The sequence below is a fragment of the Cibotium barometz genome, chromosome 13 (assembly GCF_041138505.1).
Source record: "Cibotium barometz isolate CiBa-2024 chromosome 13, ASM4113850v1, whole genome shotgun sequence".
NCBI lineage: Eukaryota > Viridiplantae > Streptophyta > Polypodiopsida > Cyatheales > Cibotiaceae > Cibotium > Cibotium barometz.
The window spans coordinates 19,940,031-19,960,825 of NC_141058.1; the positions used below are offsets into that span (position 1 = coordinate 19,940,031).

Here is a 20,795-nt window from a genome sequence, read left to right on the forward strand (position 1 = left end):
CTGGGGTCAGCAACACTTTCGTAACAATGTCCGCTTGGCCATGGTTATTGAAGCTTTGGGTTTGGGTCCTCGATACTACTGTGTCATGAGATCAAGGCATCTTGGGTTTTCTGAGCGGGTCTTCTTACTGGCATGTTTTCTTCCTCATGAGAAGATATGCCTTTACCCCGTTTTTGGCTTGCCTCTCAGAGGTCCTTTTGTTAGATCACCTCATACCACTGAGATAGGTGCGGCAATAACCAGTAGAATCATTCCCATAGATGAGTTACCCTATACTTGTGCAGCTTGTGAGGACTGCTTTTGTGACCATATGATGGACGGGCTTATGGAAGTGTAAAGAGTTTCTCTATCTTTACTGTATAAGTTCCGAGAATGAATAAAGTTTAAATCTTGTTCTTATTTTGAATCTTGCTCTCTTTAAGACTTTTCTTGGTGATTAATCGTGATTAAAATTTTTCTCTACGTCTCATATTTGTGCATCTTGCGAAATTATTCCAAGTTGCGAGATGAGGACATCTCGCATTTTTTAAGTGGGGTAGAATGTAAGATTCCTCCCCCAACCCCTTTTTGATGTCTAGTATATTCCCCTGTAATCAATTCCTTTTCTGAAATATAAGAGATCTTGTTTGTGACAGAGAGAAAATATTCTAGAGAGAGAATATTCAGATTTTGAATATTTCTGGATAGAAAAATATCTCTTATAATTCAGATGAGTTCTCCTGAAACAGAAATTTAAAAAGAATTTTTCAATGTGCAATTGGAATTAATTGGAAATAGGTATAAAGAACCTTAGCCTAAGGGTCTAGATTTTCATAAATCTTTAGACTATGGTCCAATTAAGGTTCCTATGGGCCAATAGCATCAATCCATGTGTAGGGAGGAGATAAATCCAAATTGTAAAAAGAAAATACCCAAAAATGAGTAAATGCTCACATGAGGTGAAGAGTTGAAAATGTACAAGGTTTATTAGTAAAAAACTATATTAAAAATATGAGATATTTTGGGAATAATGATTTTATTATGACACATATGTAAGGAAGGGGAGTCCCTTAAATGCTCACATGAGATGAAGAGTTGAAAATGTACAAGGTTTATTAGTAAAAAACTATGAGCAATATTAAAATGATTCCATTATGACACATATGTAAGGAAGGAGAGTTCTTTAAAGGAGGTGCATATTTCACATAGGATGAAGAGTTGAAAATGTACAAGGTTTATTAATAAAAAACTATGAGCAATATTAAAAATATGAGATATTTTGGGAATAATGATTTTATTATGACACATATGTAAGGAAGGGGAGTCCCTTAAATTCTCACATAAGATGAAGAGTTGAAAATGTACAAGGCTTATTAGTAAAAAAACTATGAGCAATATTAAAATGATGACACATATGTAAGGAAGGGGGAATTCTTTAAAGGAGGTGCATATTTCACATGCTTAATAAATTTTAAACTCATAAAAATTGAGATATTTTATCTCTCCTCTCTCCTCATTCAAGTCTAGTTCCAAAAAGTTAGCTTAACTGACCTAAAAATGGTCAAAAAGTGACCAAACTGACTTGGAAAATTCTAGAATCAGTTTGTTTGGTTAGGAGCTCAAATTTTCCTATAAATAGAAGCCTCCCCTTGTTGAAAAAGAGATAGAGTCTTATGCCTTGTTACTCTACTCCACCTAAGCCAAAAAAATATAGTGTCTTATGCTTGTTACTCTACTCCACCTAAGCCAAAATATATAGTGTCTTATGCTTTGTTACTCTACTCCACCTAAGCTAAAATATATAGTGTCTTATGCTTTGTTACTCTACTCCATCTAAGCCAAAATATATAGTGTCTTATGCTTGTTACTCCACCTAAGCCAAGAACTGTGAATTCTTTAATAATTCACTAGTTTTTGACACTTCTCTCCTTCTTCAATCCCCATTGGTGGCTCCATCAACATACTAAACCAATTGATTGGTTGGGGGCCTCTACCGTGAATAAAGAATCAAGCAAATTATAAGATAAGTATATTGAATTTTGATCTTTTCTATAATTACTCAATGATTCTCTCTTCTCAACCCCTCTCAAGCTTGAGAAGTTTAATTGGTATGGTTTTTTAAATGCTATTGAAGTTAATTGGTGAATAGTAGTGAAGAGTTACATAATTTAATAAATGCTATAGAAGTTAATTTCTATTTATGTTTAAATTCTAATGGATTTTATGTAATTTCTCTCTCTCACTCAAGAAATGGTCATACTCATGACCCATTCTCAATCCAAATGAAGCTTTTCATAAAGCTTTTCCTTAATCCAAGATTAAGCTATGCTTGAGGCTAAATTAATGGCTTTTTGCTATGCTTTTAGTTTATGCATATTGATGATTCGATCCATTATGGATTGATGATCCAATTAGAGACCATTCTAATTATTTTCTTAATGATCCAATTAGAGACCATTATGGATTGATGATCCAATTAGAGACCATTCTAATTATTTTCTTAATGATCCAATTAGAGACCATTATGGATTGATGATCCAATTAGAGACCATTCTAATTATTTCTTTAATAATGAGCCTTATCCCTTCGAAAAAAATTGAGATTTATCAGTCATAGTAGCGGAGCTATGGCAAAATTTTTATAGAAATTACGCATAAAATAATTTCATTCAAAGCATAAAAAGAGGACTTTCTACCATATTCTAGGAACTATCATCCTAGATTAATTAAAAGAATATTATTATGCATGGAGATATGGATGTTTGCATGTAGATGTAGATGTATGGATGTGAGTGTGAATGTGGAGGTGGATGTATGCATGGAGATGTGGATGTATGCATGTAGAAGTAGATGTATAGATGAGGATGTAAATAGAGATGTGGATGGATGCATGTAGATGTAGATGTATAGATGTGGATGTGAATGAAAATGTAGATGTAAGCATGTAGATGTAGATGTATAGATGTGGATGTGAATGGAGATGTAGATGTAGGCATGTAGATGTAGATGTATAAATGTGGATGTGGATGTATGCATGTAGATGTAGATGTATAGATATGGATGTGGATGTAGAGGTGGATGTATGCATGTAGATGTAGATGTGGATGTGGATGTGGAGATGGATGTATGCATGTAGATGTAGATGTATAGATGTGGATGTGAATGTGGAGGTGGATGTATGCATGTAGATGTAGATGTATGAGGAGAATGTGAATGTGGATGTGGATGTGGATGTATGCATAGAGATGTGGATGTATGCATGTAGATGAGAATGTACGCATATAGATGTAGATGTATGGATGTGAATGTGCATGTAGATGTGGATGTATGGATGTGGATGCATGAATGTGCATGTAGATGTGGATGTGAAAATAGATGTATGGATGTAGATGTGGATGTGTGGATGTGAATGTGGATGTGGATGTGGAGATGTGAATATATGTATGAATGTGAATATACGATATGTGATGTGAAGGAATATGAAGTGTTGAGATGGAAAATGATGTGAGGGGATGAGTATACATATAAATGGAATATGGAATAAGTAATGTGGATTGATGAGGGATAATGTGGAAAAATGAAAGTAAAAATAGAAACTGTATTGTAAACTGTTTGTAAATGCTGTTTGTAAATGACTGTTTTATGTCAAGATTGCTGGGGGAGCATTGTGACTATCTTGTGATTAAGATCGTGAGACCTAACTGATAATGTTGCAACTGCTGACGGAGAGTCAATGAAGGACGTCTCGCGTAGCAAGGTCGGCCGAGGTCTTGACCAGCCTCGGTGCGATTAAAATGGTGAGCTTCCGGTACGGTGGATGAGGGGCCAAGGAAGCAGCCTATGAGTGAAGCGCTAGGTCACCTGCGAAGGATCCTAGAGGGTGCTGACCATACGGTGCTCGGGCTCTGGGTCGCCTAGGATACCCACGCGTGCGTCGAGGAAGATATTGGAACAGAGTTGGAGTTGTTTTCTGAAATCGAGCATGGATCTGGTTGATTGACCTTGCTGGTCTTCAATGGATGAGTCCATGGCTCCTTATATGGATCCGTTGGTTGATCTTGCTGATCTTCAACGAGAGTCCATCTTGATAAGTGATTATATTGCCGAGTATTAAGGGCTAGGAACTAAGAAACGGCTCCTGAGTGGACAGGTGGTGAGCGTCCTAGTTGCCAATGATGCCATAGATACTCTGATGAAGGAATAATGGAAAAATTAAGAATCAACTGGATAAATTGGAAGATGGTGATCAGTGATACCATGGTTTTATTAAAGGATTGTTTTAAACTGGTTGAATCTGTGAAAAGGCAATTTCATATTGGGTGTGTGAGTGGTGTGACTAGTTTTATTTTGCATGAACATCCGGCTAGGGGGCCTTGGAACTCTTTTCCTTGGTACCCGGGACAAAACCTAACCAAATTTTTAATTGGATCCCATCACTACAGTGGTTGGGCGGTTGGCTAACCCATGGGATTGGATGGGGTTAGGCTGGACTGATGGATCCGTAAATCGAGACTCAAACTTTTGTTTTTACGATTAAAAAAAAAAAATCCCGGACAGTAACTATTCTATGGATAGGAATCAACGGCTGTGCCTCTTGAATGGGGAAAAAAGCGTTGATCCCAATGATCCAAGTGCAAGTTTCTTCCTTGAACTGACTAAGTATCTTATAGATGTAATTGGATCATCTCGATCAGAAATGATCTTGACTACGTTAGAGTAAAAAGTTATCCTGGTGGAATCGCCCGTGCTTCCGGTTAAGAAAGTTTTTCCGGGTTCGGTTTTGGAACAACCGACGGATTAGTCTCTTATCCGGATATCCGTGGGCGAGGCCCCGAGTGTGGGACCCCTGTCCCGCGCGAGAAGCACTACTTCCGCTGCCAGTACCCCGAATCCGTTGCTCGGTGGGAACAGGGATCTTACATCACCCAGTCTCAAGATATGATTGCGTTTGCCTTCGAGCATCTCATCTCTTCCGCTTCAACTTGAATAAGCTAAACAAGACTTGCATGCCATTTTGAGGATTTATATTTTCCTAACCCAGCGGAGAGATTTCAGCATAAGTGGTTTGCAGGGCAATATGTCCACTCCTCTTGCGATCGCCGTGCAATGCTGTGGGAGAACCTCTTTTTGGCGCGGGGAGGATCAATCCATGTATGGGGAGGAGATAAATCCAATTTTGTAAAAGATGATACCCAAAAATGAGTAAATGCTCACATAAGATGAAGAGTTGACTATGTACAAGGCTTATTATGAAGAAACTATGAGCAATATTAAAAATATGAGATATTTTGGGTATCCAAAAAGGAGTAAATGCTCACATAAGATGAAGAGTTGAAAATGTACAAGGTTTAATAGTAAAAAACTATGAGCAATATTAAAAATATGAGATATTTTGGGTATCCAAAAATGAGTAAATGCTCACATAAGATGAAGAGTTGAAAATGTACAAGGTTTATTAGTAAAAAACTATGAGCAATATTAAAAATCTGAGATATTTTGGGTATAATGATTCCATTTTGACACATATGTAAAGAAGGGGAGTCCATTAAAGGAGGTGCATATTTCACATGCTTGAATGAGTTTTAAACTCATAAATAATGTGATATTTTATCTCTCCTCTCTCCTAATTCAAGTCTAGTTGCAAAAAGTTAGCTCAACTGACCTAAAAATGGTCAAAAATTGACCAAACTGAGTTGGAAAATTCTAGAATCAGTTTGTTTGGTTAGGAGCTCACTTTTTCCTATAAATAGAGGCCTTCCCCTTTGTTGAAACTCAATAGTGTTTTATGCACTGTTACTCTACTCCACCCAAGCCAAGAACTGTGAATTCATTAATAATTCACTAGTTTTTGACATTTCCCTCTTCCAAATATTGGTGGCCACTCTTGTCCAAACAAGAGTTGAACCCTCAAACCATCAAGCCAAAGGAAAGCTATCAAAGTCATTAAATCATGAGACGAGGAAACCGTGGTCGTCAGCCAGACCTTGTCTCTGAAGATGACGAGCTTGACCTCGATGTTCGCAAGGCTCTTCATAGGACTCAGCCAGGACCCTTCAAAGGAGAAGGGGAGAACCTGGGCGAGGCTGTGGAGAAATGGGTGGAAGCCATGGAAGAGTATTTTGACGTCACAGGATACAATCAGCGGAGCAAAATGACTCTTGCCCGGCTGAAAATAGTGGAAACAGCTAGGGTAGCATGGAGGAACCACTGTGACACCAATCGTCTGGATAGAAATACTCAATCATGAAATGATCTAAAAACCTATCTAAGAAAGAGATTTTGCCCTCCTGGATTTTTAGAAACCAAAATGAACGAATTCTTAGAACTAAAGCAAGAGAGCAAAACCATCGAGAAATATCACCACCTGCCCTTCTACTCAAATATTCACCACCTCTTAATGAAGAGCAACTCATGGCCAGGTTCATTCGAGGAATGAACGAACCCTTGGACACACTGGTCAAAAATGCCAAGCCAGTGTCCATGGCTGAAGCAGTAAGAATGGCAAAAGATTTTGCCAAAGCTTTTGTAGTAAAGGTCCCACCAAAACCTGCACCCTCTAACTTTAAGAGATTCCAAGCCCAGGGAAGTACTTCCAACTTTCCACCCCCAAAGAGGCAGCAAGGCGTGAATCAGAATCAAGATGATGCAGGAAGATTCAGAAGTGAAGGAAGAACCTTCCCCCAGAGTACTTTCTCAGGAACCTCACCGCTTTCAAAAAATCAAAAGGATGAGCTCAGAACTGAAAATCGATGTTTTGGATGCCAAGGTTTTGGTCACTAGTTAAAAGACTGCCCGACTCCTGCCATGTCAAGGGGACAGGGAAGTCAAGAACCCCGAATTTAGAGACCAACCCCTTCATTCCAGTCTAATCAAGGTCCGTCAAGCCAAGCCAGGGAAACCCCAGAAGAATTCCAGCCCAGCCATCTGCCTCTATCCTCAGAACTCCTTCCCAGAATTCGAACTACAAAAGAGAAAGAGTTCTACCTCAGACTGCAGAGCAGCCAGAGCAGTCACAATTTCAGATGTAGTAGAAGAGGAAAAAGGGCAGATCTATGCTGCAATTGAAAATCAAAGGCCTAACCAGCAGTTCTCCATCATCCATACTCCAGCACAGTATCAGGGTAAGCCTTTTAAGCTTTTGATTGATTCAGGCAGTTCTCATTCATTCATTTCCCCTGGATGCTTGCATAAGCTAGTCTTAGAACAGAAATCATGGAAACCTATGCAAGTTGAATTGGCCAGTGGGAAGACTCTTTTCACTCACCATGAGACAGATCTTATCCAGTTCAATCTAGATGGTAATGTAACCAACTGTCAGTTCAAAGTCTTACCTCTAGGAGTTTTTGACGGAATTCTTGGAATGGATTGGCTCCACAAAAATCAAGCTGACATACACTGTCATAATGGAACCATTTCCTTCCATGACCTTCACGGGAACAAAGTCCATGGAACTGGAGTTTCCGGATCCCCAGACCTTCATCAGTTAGTAAAAGCTTCCAGGTTACTTAAAGGACTTAGGAAGAAGCAGCAAATTTATGTTATCAAAATGAACCCAGTAGACTCAAAGCTTAAAGCTAAAGAACCAGAATGGTTAAGTGAATTTGAAGATCTATTCCCAGCAGAGCTAACTGAAATGCCTCCAATTCGGGAAATAGATCATGTGATTGAATTAACCCTCGGAGCTCAACCAGTAGCCCTACGCTCTTACAAAATGCCAGTTCCTAAAGCCATCGAACTCAAGGAACAGCTTAGGCAGCTGTTAGAACAAGGGTTTGTAAGACCCAGTGTTTCACCTTGGGGTGCGCCAGTTCTCTTTCAGAAAAAGAAAGATGGAACACTTAGACTCTGTGTGGACTACAGAGGTCTAAATCAGACAGTTAAGAATAAGTATCCTATCCCAAGGATTGATGAGCTTTTGGACAGGCTAAATGGAGCCCAAATCTTCACAAAAAAAAGATCTCAAATCCGGGTATTACCAGATCAGAATCAATGATCCAGATATACCAAAAACAGCCATCAATACTCGCTATGGGCATTATGAATTTACTGTCATGCCGTTCGGATTAACTAATGCCCCAGCTACATTCAATCGCCTAATGCAGGACATCCTCAGAGAATACTTGGATGACTTTGTTCTAGTTTTCTTTGATGACATTCTGATTTACTCAAGAAATGCAGCCGACCATGAGACTCATGTCCGAAAAGTTCTTGAGATTCTAAGGAAGCATCAACTCTTTGCCAAAAAGAGCAAATGCACTTTCTCTGCCGACCACGTTGAATACTTTGGCTTTCTGGTATCCAAAGATGGAATTTCTCCAGATTTCGCAGCAAAAATCCAAGCTGTCATAGATTGGCCCGAACCAAAGACAGTGAAAGAAGTCAGAGGATTCTTGGGATTGACTGGTTGGTATAGAATTTTTATACCAAAGTATGCTCTCATAGCTTCCCCCCTGACTAACCTTCTCAAAAAGAATATCCCATTTCAATGGTCTGCCAAGTGCCAAAGTGCTTTTGATAAGCTGAAGACCGCCTTGGTAACCAGTCCCGTTCTGAAACTGCCAGATTTCCCTCTACCCTTTGAGGTAGTAACTGATGCAAGTGGTTTTGCCCTGGGAGGTGCACTCATGCAGGAAGGTCATGCAGTGGCCTATGAATCCCGAAAGCTCAGAACGTATGAGAGGAATTATGCTGTCCACGACTTGGAATTGCTTTCAATAGTCTATGTCTTAAAGTTGTGGAGACATTACCTACTGGGTAAAAGATTTACTTTGATGACAGATCATCAGAGCTTAAAGTGGATCTTTACTCAGAAGGACCTCAACATGCGCCAAAGAAGGTGGATGCAGACCTTGCAGGAATTTGATTTTGAAATCAAGTACCGCCCAGGCAAAGAGAATGTGGTAGCAGATGCTCTCAGCAGAAAAGCCTCCTTGCTTGCAATTACTGTAATATCAAATCCTTTGATTATTCAAGCAAGTGAGAAGATCATGCAGGATATATTCTTTGGCCCTATTGCTAACCTACTTATGCAGGAAAGCAAAACTCCGCAGGAGTTTAATAGAGTTCAAGGGTACAGCCTGGATGATGGCATTATGTATTATAATCGCAGGTTATGCATTCCCAATGATGAGGGAACCAAGGACCAAATTCTGAATGAAGCCCATGACAGCCTTATCGCAGGACATCCAGGTTTCATCAAGACCTACATGTCCGTAAAGAAAAGCTTCTTTTGGCCTGGTTTGAAAAAGGATGTGCTGAATCATGTACGTCAATGTCTGACATGCCAGAAAGTTAAAGCTAAGAGAGTAAAAATGCCTGGGAAGTTACATCCTTTGGACATCCCCGAGATGAAGTGGGAATGTATCAGTATGGACTTCATTACTGGATTACCTTCAGTACAATCAGGTTACAACTCCATCTTCGTGGTAGTCGACAGACTAACCAAAGTTGCCCATCTGATTCCAGTATAAAAGAAACCTACACTGCAGTGGATGTGGCCAGAGTGTTCCTCAAAGAAATCTTTAGATTGCAAGGCCTACCGAGGAGAATAGTAAGTGATCGAGATCCCAAATTTACTTCAAGATTTTGGACTGCATTTTTCGAAGCAGTGGGAACTTTCTTGGATCTCAGCACAGCTTATCACCCTGAGATCGATGGTCAAACTGAAAGGGTAAACCAAGTAATTGAAGATATACTTCGGACATGCTGTGGTGGCAGGGAACCCAAGAAGTGGCTAAGCTATCTGCATCTAGTCGAGTTCGCCTACAATGCTTCTTATCACCGAAGTATCGGGATGAGCCCTTTTAAAGCTCTGTATGGAGAAGATTACTTAACTCCATTAACTTGGTATGACCCATTGATTAAGGTCGAGATGTCCAGACAGATGCTTGACGACATGGAGCAACAGATGCAGTCAATTCGTACAGATATTAAAGCTGCCCAGGATAGACAGAAGCAATATGCAGATAAGAAGAGGACAGATAGAGAATTCAAAGAAGCAGATATGGTCTTCATTCGAGTACGGCCCAAAAGAAGTTCCTTATCTCTTGGGAAGTACAAGAAGTTATCACCCAGATATTGTGGGCCATATCTGATTACAAAGAAAGTAGGTGACTTAGCCTACGAGCTTCTTCTGCCTCCTCATCTCAAAATTCATAATGTATTTCATGTAAGCCTTTTAAAGAAATATGTGCCAAACCCAAATCATATGCTTGATGATGAAATCCTAACCTCTTCAACCCAAGGATAGATGGAACTCCAACCTGAAGAAATTCTCGATGTTCGAGAAAAGATTCTCAGGAACAGAATTCTCAGAGAATTATTAGTAAAATAGAAGTTCTATCCTTTTGAAGATGCCACCTAGGAGAATGAAGCCGATCTGTTGTTTGCGAGATTATTCCCAGTTTGCGAGATGAGGACATCTCGCGTTTTTCAAGTGGGAGAGAATGTAAGATTCCTCTCCAACCTCTCAAGATGTCCAGCATCTTCCCGTGTAATCAAATCCCTCTTCAGAAATATAAAAGATCTTATTTCTAACTGTTTTAGCCTAGAGACAGAAAATATTCTAGAGAGAGAATATTCAGATTTTGAATATTTTTGGATAAAAAAATATCTCATCTTATTAAAATAAGTTCCCCTGAAACAGAAATTCAAAAAGAACTTCCAATGTGCAATTGGAATTAATTGGAATTGGGTATAAAGGACCTTAGCCTAAGGGTCTAGATTTTTAGAAATATGGATTATGGTCCAATTAAGGTTCCTATGGGCCAATAGGATCAATCCATGTGTGGGGAGGAGATAAATCGAATTTTGTAAAAGACGATACCCAAAAATAAGTAAATGCTCACATAAGATGAAGAGTTGACTATGTACAAGGTTTATTAGTAAGAAACTATGAGCAATATTAAAAATATGAGATATTTTGGGTATCCAAAAAGGAGTAAATGCTCACATAAGATGAAGAGTTGAAAATGTACAAGGTTTATTAGTAAAAAACTTGAGCAATATTAAAAATATGAGATATTTTGGGTATCCAAAAATGAGTAAATACTCACATAAGATGAAGAGTTGAAAATGTACAAGGTTTATTAGTAAAAAACTATGAGCAATATTAAAAATATGAGATATTTTGGGTATAATGATTCCATTTTGACACATATGTAAGGAAGGGGAGTCCATTAAAGGAGGTGCATATTTCACATGCTTGAATGAGTTTTAAACTCATAAATAATGTGATATTTTATCTCTCCTCTCTCCTAATTCAAGTCTAGTTGCAAAAAGTTAGTTCAACTGACCTAAAAATGGTTAAAAATTGACCAAACTGAGTTGGAAAATTCTAGAATCAGTTTGTTTGGTTAGGAGATCACTTTTTCCTATAAATAGAGGCCTTCCCCTTTGTTGAAACTCAATAGTGTTTTATGCACTGTTACTCTACTCCACCCAAGCCAAGAACTGTAATTTCATTAATAATTCACTAGTTTTTGACATTTTCCTCTTCCAAAGATTGGTGGCCACTCTTGTCCAAACAAGAGTTGAACCCTCAAACCATCAAGCCAAAGGAAAGCTATGAAAGTCATTAGTAAGTTGGTGATTCTTCTTTCTTTCAATTATTTTATGGATTTTTATGGATTTTTATAGTTTTTATGCTTTATGTCTTCTCTATAATGTTAGGCCTCATTACAAAAGGCATTCCCCTCTCTTCTCTAGCAAAACCAACCTTTCTCTATCCTAGGTGAATGGTTAATTGATTAATATCAAATTTTTATAATGTTGTTTCAAGTAAATGGATAAATGTTTACTTTAGGATATTTCAATACTTTGGTGTACTTTTAATTAGTTCTAAAGACTTAGGAACTTGAAAAATGGTCAGCCATACAAAGGAGGTTATGGCAAAATTTGTAGAAATTAGTGAAATAAAATTCATCCTTTATTTATTCTAAAAGAGTAATCCTTATGGTTTTTATATTCTAAAAATCATTTTGATTTTAATGCATAGAAGTATGCATGAAGGATAATTTTTTTATATCAAAAGTGTTACTTTTATCATTTTTAATTTTCATGCATAGAAGTATTTTTATATCAAAAGTGTTACTTTTATCATTTTTAATTTTCATGCATAGAAGTATGCATAAAGGATAATTTTTTTATATCAAAAGTGTTACTTTTATTATTTTTAATTTTCATGCATAGAAGTATGCATAAAAGATAATTTTTTTATATCAAAAGTGTTACTTTTATCATTTTTAATTTTCATGCATAGAAGTATGCATAAAGGATAATTTTTTTTATATCAAAAGTGTTACTTTTATCAATTTTAATTTTCATGCATAGAAGTATGCATAAAGGATAATTTTTTATATCAAAAGTGTTACTTTTATCATTTTTAATTTTCATGCATAGAAGCATGCATAAAGGATAATTTTTTTATATCAAAAGTGTTACTTTTATCATTTTTAATTTTCATGCATAGAAGTATGCATAAAGGATAATTTTTTTTATATCAAAAGTGTTACTTTTATCATTTTTAATTTTCATGCATAGAAGTATGCATAAAGGATATTTTTTTTATATCAAAAGTGTTACTTTTATCATTTTTAATTTTCATGCATAGAAGTATGCATAAAGGATAATTTTTTTTATATCAAAAGTGTTACTTTTATCATTGTACCAGTTCAGGGAAAATGTACCCAAACCACCCACCGAATCTGAAACTAAGTTAAGACTTGTGATTTTGATCTGAGGATCAAGTTAACAGAATTCAAGGAATTTTGTTTAGAATTGAGAACTGGATCTAGAAGTAATGAGATACGGATTTAAGATATACTCATGGTATTCAAACAAAATTAAAACTGTAAACTTGCATAGAAACCCTACCTTCTTAAAAGACTGTCTTACGCCAGAATGCTGGAGAGAGCATTTGGCATATATGTTTATCTAAGGGAAGTTCGGTTGCAACTGCTTCCGGTACGATGGACAAGGGGTGACGAAGCGGTCCCTGAGTGAAGTGCCAGGATACCTAAGGAGGATCCTGGAGGGTTCTGACCAGGCGATGCACGGGCTCGCGGTGCCGAGGACATCCATGCGTATGTCGAGGAAGATATTATATGATGGACCTATGTTTTTTGTAATCTATCACTGGATCTCGTTGTTGACTCGCTGGTCTCAACGGAGAGTCCAGAGTGATACTGTTTTGTTGAGAAACAAAGACTCAATGGGAAATTTTGAAGTATGACATGTATAACCCGTAAATTGTTTATCAAGGATTGTTTTTATTAAAGTTTAATAAAGAGGAGTGTGTGCCTATCTGTTTTCTAAAGCTAAAGTTAAGAAAGGCATTTCAATTATGGGTGGGTGAGTACTTGTTTGGTTCCACCGATTCCAGTGGTAGGGTGGTGGCTAACCCATGGGCCGGATGGGGTTAGGCTGGAATCAATGGAGTTTTAATAATCAAACTGAAAAATCTTAGAATTACGCTAAGATTCTAATAGTTAGATAATTCCCTAATAAATTTTTCAAATAAGTGGATCAACGACTGTGCCTGATCTTGATCAGGAAAAAAGCGTTGAATTTACTAAAATGATCAAATCATATCAATGATAGTTTCCTTCTATCTGATTTATTCAATTGAAGGATAGCGTAGAATTGTTCACGTTAGAAAAATTCTTTTAAGAAAAAAATCATAAAGGTGGAATCGTCCTGTTTTCCGGGCATGGGAATTTTTCCCGGTTTCGGTTTTTTGGAGTGACCACCAGCTTAGTCTCGTGCCCGGACATTCAACGGCGAGGCCCCGAGTGAGAAACCCTGCCTCGTGCGAAGAGGGCAGAGGGATCTCACAAGTGTAGCAGTACATTTTGAAAGTGCAGATAGGGTTTGCACATGTATTGTTGATACTAGGTGCATGTACATGTACTCTGGTCACATTTGGTGACACACAGGCTGTGCTGAAGTACCATTGCAGCAGTTACAGGAGATACTGTTGTATTACATGTTGCAAACAGAAGTTGTCTATTTGTAGGTTATTTGATTGCTGCAGGAAAACATGTTTAACGGAATTAATCAGATTGTTAGTGAGAAGTTGTATAAGAATAACTTCCATGCATGGAAGTTCAGAATGACCAATTTCCTAATGGGTTAAGGATTTTGGGATTATGTAGAAGGAGACAATGAGGAGCCTCCAGAGTTATCTGAGGAGAATGCCACTCCTGCAAATATAAAGGCATTCAAGGACTGGAATTAGGGTGCAAGAAAAGTCATGTACTGGATTTCAATCAATGTTACAGACACTATGATAGGACACATACAGGATGCAAACACTCTAGCATTTGCATGGCAGAATCTGGTAAACTAACACAAAGGCAAGGAAGTTGCATACTGTGGAAAGGCAAGGAAGTTGCAAAGCAAGAGTTGCATACTGTGGAAAAGAAAAGCATGTCCATCAATGAATATGACTTAAAGATCAAGGGCATTGTTGAATCCCTTGGGTCTATCAATGTATCAGTGAAGGATGATGATTTGGTGAGTGTCTATCTGAATGGGCTTGGCAAAGAGTACAAGCCATTCAAGACCTCCATTTGCAGCTAGGGAGAATATTCCCAACTTTCGAGACTTGATATCTATGTTGATCATAGAAGAAAAGGCTTTAGGTGATGATTCTTCTTCACAAAGCAAGAACACATCATTGTAATAACAGGCCTTCTACTCTAATTCAGGTAGAGGCAGAGGTAGAGGCCGTGGTCGAGGCTAGGGTGGTGGCCGACAAGGAAATAAGAATTCTGGACAACAGCAATCTAATGATTCACATCAGTAATCATACACAGGTGGAAGAGGCCAGTCTAGAGGCAAGGGAAGCCAAAGAGGCTGAGGTGGTTGGCAAAGAAATCAAAATGCAAATAGCATAGAGTGCTATTACTGTGGCAAACCAGGAGACATAGCAAAGGACTGCTACAAAAAGCAGAATGACATTAAAAGTGGGAAGTTGTAGCAAGGCAACTATGCATCATCTAGCAAACATGAAGGTGATGCATAAGTGAGCAGTTGTTTATGATGCAGCACATGCTTAGTTCCATAACAGGGGATGTGTCAGGATCTCAAGATATATGGTATATGGATTCTGTCACCTCTAACCACATGATCAGTCATGCTGAGTGGTTTAGAGATATGTAGAAAATGGAAAAACCAGGTTATGTAGAAATAGGTGATGATACTACGCATCCCATTGTGCATGTTGGTAAAGTGCCATTGTCTATAGAGGATGGCAAAATGAAGTACTTGGTTGATGTACTTCATGTTCCAAATATTATAAAGAACCTGGACAGATGTTTGAGCAGGGTCTGCAAGTGAGGTTTAATCCTCAAGGATGTTTTGTGGAAGACTTCAAAAATAAGTGTCACTTGGTTGCAAAGGGTAACAAAAATGGCAGGATATTTACTTTGGATGTAAACATGCCGAGATAAAGGCAGCCATGTTTGCGCATGGAATAGGTGTCATTGCAGATATTGACATATGGCACAAGCGCATTGGTCATGTGAATCAATGAATGGGGTGTTGAAGACTAATTTCTATACAAACTTAGGGATGAACTCTAAAGAAACTAAGGGAAGCCACATGTCGTGCCTCAGCCTTCCTTCGTTCCTTTCCATTGGTGGAAGGGTAAAATTAGGTGCCACTTGTATGGTGTGGATTGGATGTGGATGCTCTCTCTCTCTCTCTCTCTCTCTCTCTCTTAGATGCAATCCATAGATTAGTTACCTTCTATACTAATTATATCCTCACATCACATATATATTACAAGGTTCTTGTTAGGTGGATGTAAAACATTCTAATCCTTCGCAACTCGCATCACCCATCACCATCTAGAATGCATACACATTCAATCCACACCACACAAGTGGCACGAAGGCACGAAGTGTGGCCTCCCTAAGTTTCCTTAAAAGTATAAATAGATATGTCAACATCCATTTTCCTTTAAAAAACAATTTGGCGAGAAACACTAGTTTATATACACTACTCACACACCCAACTCCGGATATAAGGACGCGCAGCAACACCGTACAGAGCATGGATCAAACCTGCATCACCGGCTAGGACTTCATCAGCTTTAACCACTCCGCTTTAACCATTTTCCATACATGTGAACATAATTACCTTGTTTAAGGAACTAGGATTTTTTGACAAAGCAAAATGATTATTACAGTATGGAAAGCCTTGCATAATAGGTAAGTCTGATGAACATGAAGAAGCATCACCTTGTTCAAGTTACATCGAACAACGAGGGCTACCCAGCCAAATTGGGGAGGGCAACAGTTTAGTTCATAGAATCCAATCAGAAGAAAGGTTCTTCTTCACGACGCGAACAGTGGGCGATGGACAAGCCTTGGAGCTCAGGCCCGTGAGCTGGTGGGCGTAACAAATCGGAATGGCAGTCAAGAAGCGGGAGGCACATGCTGGAGTCCCCTGGATCGTTGGGCACTTCTCAACTATGGAGATTCCATCATATTATCAGCAGATGCTCTCGCAGGAAGTTTCCTTTTGAGGAAAAAGGTACTCCGTTTTAGCATTATACAAATACATCCCATACATACATACATATAAACACAGGCACCCATACTCATCAGGTGCCATTATACCTACACACATGAATATAATACCCGCCCCCACATACACATGCACATATTTCATGTATGCATGTGCACGTGTCGAAATCCTCCGGATGGTCTGCCTTTTGCAGCATGGCTCGGTTTTATATTTCCAGCAGATACACTCAGAAGATTTTAATATGTAGCTTCATTTTGAGAGAAAGCTCTGATGTCTAGCATTGGATATACACACCCACAAACTCTTGCATCCACACCCACGCATGCATGTATGCGCATGCGTGTGTAAAACATGTGTATATTTGCCAATGCACATGATTATATACTACACAAATCCATGCACGCACACCTAGAAGGTTTGCATAAGAAGTCAAGCATTATATAGTTTTCTAAGATTACAGGCAGCAGTCTTTTAATATAGTTTCTTTCTTAATTGAGGAATTTTTAACAAGTGTGCTTTTATCAAGCAGCATCATGACATGCAAGCTCATGATGAGAACACATTGGATGGATGATCGGAATGTTTCTCTAGATGTGGCCATTATGCTTTGATTAGTGATGGTGAGATGCCCCATTGAAGAAGGTCAATGCCTTCTCTATGATGTCAAATGTATGTGGCCATTACGCTTTGATTAGTGATTGAAATTAAGGTATTTTGTTTGCTGCAGCCTGCGCATATGGTTCTGCCATGGCGGTGCCATACAATAACAATCCATGCAACCCCCCTTTAAGCAAAGCAAACCTATCTATGTTGAGCGAAGGGGCAGTTTGTTCCGATCACCAATTGAGAAAAGATTGCCGAATAGATTGGATTGATTGGCATGGAGCTGTTTCCGGCAGGTCTGTCTCATCAATATTGAATTTTCATGTCATTTGTGAACATTACTAGAATAATTATTTTAAAGTAATCTGTAGATGCTGCTTTTATAGATCTTAGTGTCAAAATTAAGAACATAACCTTGATATTTTGCAGGGCACCAATTAGTCAACTCAGAACCCCCATCAAATCATGTGATAAGGCAGGGCTAAACAAAAAATTAAAGGCTGTGAACTACACGGAGCAGGAAGGAGTGCCTGTTTACAGGGACACCATTGTGGACCTCTCGTGCAGTAATTCTCACGACAAAGATCTCAATCTAGAGAAAGAGTTCTATCAACTTGTGATGGCCAGTGGCAACATGCCACATGTCTCTATGGACAACCACGTGAACAACACACAGGTCTCAGTTGAGAGTTCATGTGAAGCAAACTCATTGTCTATCAAACTACCTGAACCAGACTTGTCCTCGTATACTGTGACTATATTGGCATATCTCAGGCTTGGGAAAACTAAGGAAGCTTTTGAATGGTATGAGCAAATGCGAAAATTAAATGTGACGCCTAACAGCATTATATTTGTTGCACTTGTGAAAGCATGCTCAAGCAAAACAATCTTTCAACATGGGATGCAAATGCATGCTCATATAGTTGAAACAGGATTTGAGCTCAACCAGTACGTTGGCAGTGCTCTTGTTAACATGTATGCCACATGTGTGAGCCTCCTGGATGCCCGCATGTTGTTTGACAAGATGCCCAAGGGAAATATTGTCATGTGGAATGTGATGATAACAGGGTATGTTCAGCATGAAGACAATTGGGAAGCTTTGAAGGTTTTCAAGCAAATGCAGCATGAGGGTGTGAAGCCAGATGAGGTCACTTTTATTTGCATTCTCAAGGCATGTGCTTGTGTGGCTGCCTTTGAGGAGGGTAGGCAAGTCCATGCTCATGTAGTTGAAGGCGGCTTTGTTTTGCATGCGCCTGTCGGCAATGCCATTATTGACATGTATTCAAAGTGTGGGAGTCTTAAGGATGGATGCATAGTGTTTAATGGCATGATCAAACGAGATGTCGTAACATGGAACACGTTGATATCCGGACATATCCAGCATGAGCACTTTCGAGAAGCTCTTTTTTTTGTGGAGCAAATGCAAGAAGATGGCATCGAACCAGATTCAGTCACTTTTGTCTGCATTCTGAAAACTTGTTCCAACTTGGGAGCGTTTGAGCAGGGAAAGCAGATTCATGCTGCTATAATAGAAACTGGAATTGAGAGGGTTACAAATATTGGCAACACACTTATTGACATGTATGCCAAATGTGGGCACCTCCATGCTGCACAAAATGTGTTTTGACAGGTTGTTGACACTGGATGTTGTGACATGGAGTGCATTGATCACAGGGTATGCCCAGCATGGGCTTTGCCAAGAAGCTCTCAAACTTTTTAATCATATGCAAATAGAGGGTGTCCAGCCACACAAGGCCACTTTTTTATGCACTTTGAAAGCTTGCTCCAGTCTAGCGGCCTTGGAGCAAGGGAGGAATATCCACACCCAGATAATTGAATGCGGTATGGCTTTAGATTTATTTCTTGGTAACACTGTGATCGACATGTATGCCAAGTGTGGGAGCCTTGAGGATGCACACACTATGTTTAATAAGCTGCCCAAACAAGACGTCGTGAGTTGGAATGCATTGATAGGAGGGCATAGCAAGCATGGCCAAGGTGAGAACGTTCTCGAGCTTTTTGAACAAATGCAAGGAGAGGGCCTTGAGCCAGGCTCAGTCACACTTGTCTATCTTCTGAAAACGTGTACAGGTCTGTCCACTAAAGCGCATGGCATACGTATCCACACCCTTGCAATAAAAACCGGATTTGAGGCAGACATATATGTTGGCAGTGCCCTTGTTGATATGTATGCCAAGTGGGGAGGCCTTGAGGATGCATGCAGGGTGTTCAAGAGAATTCCAAAGGTGGATGTGGTGACGTGGAGTGCGTTAATGGCAGGGTATGCTCAACATGGGCACTGCGTAAAGGCTCTTCAACTCTTCCAACAAATGCAACAAGAGGGTCTCAAGCCTACACCAGTCACTCTAGCATGTGCTTTACAAGCGTGCTCAAACATGGCTGCATTAGAAGAGGCAACACAGATTCATCTTTACATTATCGAAGGCGGGATGGAGGATGTTTTCGTGGGGAGTGCACTTATTGACATGTATGCCAAATGTGGCAACCTTGACATGGCATGCACTGTGTTTGATAGATTACCGAAGCAAAATATTGTGACATGGAATGCACTGATTGCAGGTTGTGCCCAGCATAGAAATCACAGGCTGGCCTTTCAACTCTTCATGGATATGCAACAAAAGGGATTGAAGCCAGATGAGGGGACGCTTCTTAACCTTCTTTCTGCATGCAGTCAAATGGGCTTGGTAAATGAATCATGCATACAGTTCAAGTCTATGAAAGAGGACCTCGGCATCTCTCCAAAAATCGAACATTATAACTCCATGGTTGATCTTCTTGGCCACGCAGGACTGCTAAATGAGGCCGTGGACCTACTTGAAACGATCCCATTGGTGCCGGATGTGGTGGGATGGACCTCCTTGCTCAGTTTGTGCAGAACCAATGGCAATGTGGCTTTAGGAAAGCACTGTTTTGATCGCGTTGTTTCACTTGAACGTGGTAATGCTGCAGGGTTTGTCCTTATGTCGAACATTTATGCTTATGCTGGCATGGAAAAGGATGCCCAGGAAGTGGAAGAGCTAAGGACTAGTGCAAATGCTTGGAAGAAGCCAGGAAAGGCTTTTATTGAGATCAATGGGCAGGTGCACAACTTTTCCATAGGGGATAGAAGCCATCCACAAAGTGAGGACATCTATGCAAAGCTAAATATATTAAGCATTCAAATGAAAGAGAAGGGGTACAACCCACGAGTAGACTTAGTTTTAAATCAAAAGACAGAAGACAAAGAAGATTTTCTGTGTGGACATTGTGAAAAATTGGCCATAGCTTTTGGGCTTATTAGTACACACCAGGGCATGACACTCCGCGTGGCCAAAAATCTTCGAATGTGTGCGGATTGCCATTCAGCATCTAAGATGATATCAAAGATAGAAATGCGAGAGATTATAGTCTCAGATGCATACCGCATTCATCACTTCCAGGGTGGTGCATGCTCTTGTAAAGATAACTATTAAACTCGTCTGAGTAAGGATGAGGCAAATGGGAGACATGGTTGAGGATGCACCAAAATGGTGCATGAGGAGGGAGCTAGATCAGTGATATTGTAACAGGAGCTCATGCAAAAAAGGCTTTGGGGATAACTTTCGTATCAAGACTGTTAGAGATGGTTTTTGTAAGGCCTGCAAGTGAAATAATTTATACTCAAAGAAAACAGCTTGAAGC

At 39.3% G+C, this 20,795-nt stretch overlaps 1 protein-coding gene and 1 pseudogene across 1 annotated transcript; both read left to right on the plus strand.

The window, feature by feature from the left end:
- The first annotated feature begins 16,196 nt into the window (after nt 1–16,196).
- Nucleotides 16,197–18,744, plus strand: LOC147632471 (pentatricopeptide repeat-containing protein At2g33680-like). The gene is made up of 4 exons (XM_086807286.1): nt 16,197–16,517; nt 17,041–17,153; nt 17,239–17,410; nt 17,544–18,744. Exons 2-4 carry the CDS (start codon nt 17,129–17,131, stop codon nt 18,739–18,741), a joined length of 1,395 nt encoding a protein of 464 aa, XP_086663412.1. The 5' UTR covers nt 16,197–16,517; nt 17,041–17,128; the 3' UTR covers nt 18,742–18,744.
- Nucleotides 18,745–18,958: 214 nt separating this feature from the next.
- LOC147632472 (pentatricopeptide repeat-containing protein At2g03880, mitochondrial pseudogene) lies at nt 18,959–20,587 on the plus strand (annotated as a pseudogene).
- Nucleotides 20,588–20,795: the final 208 nt, after the last annotated feature.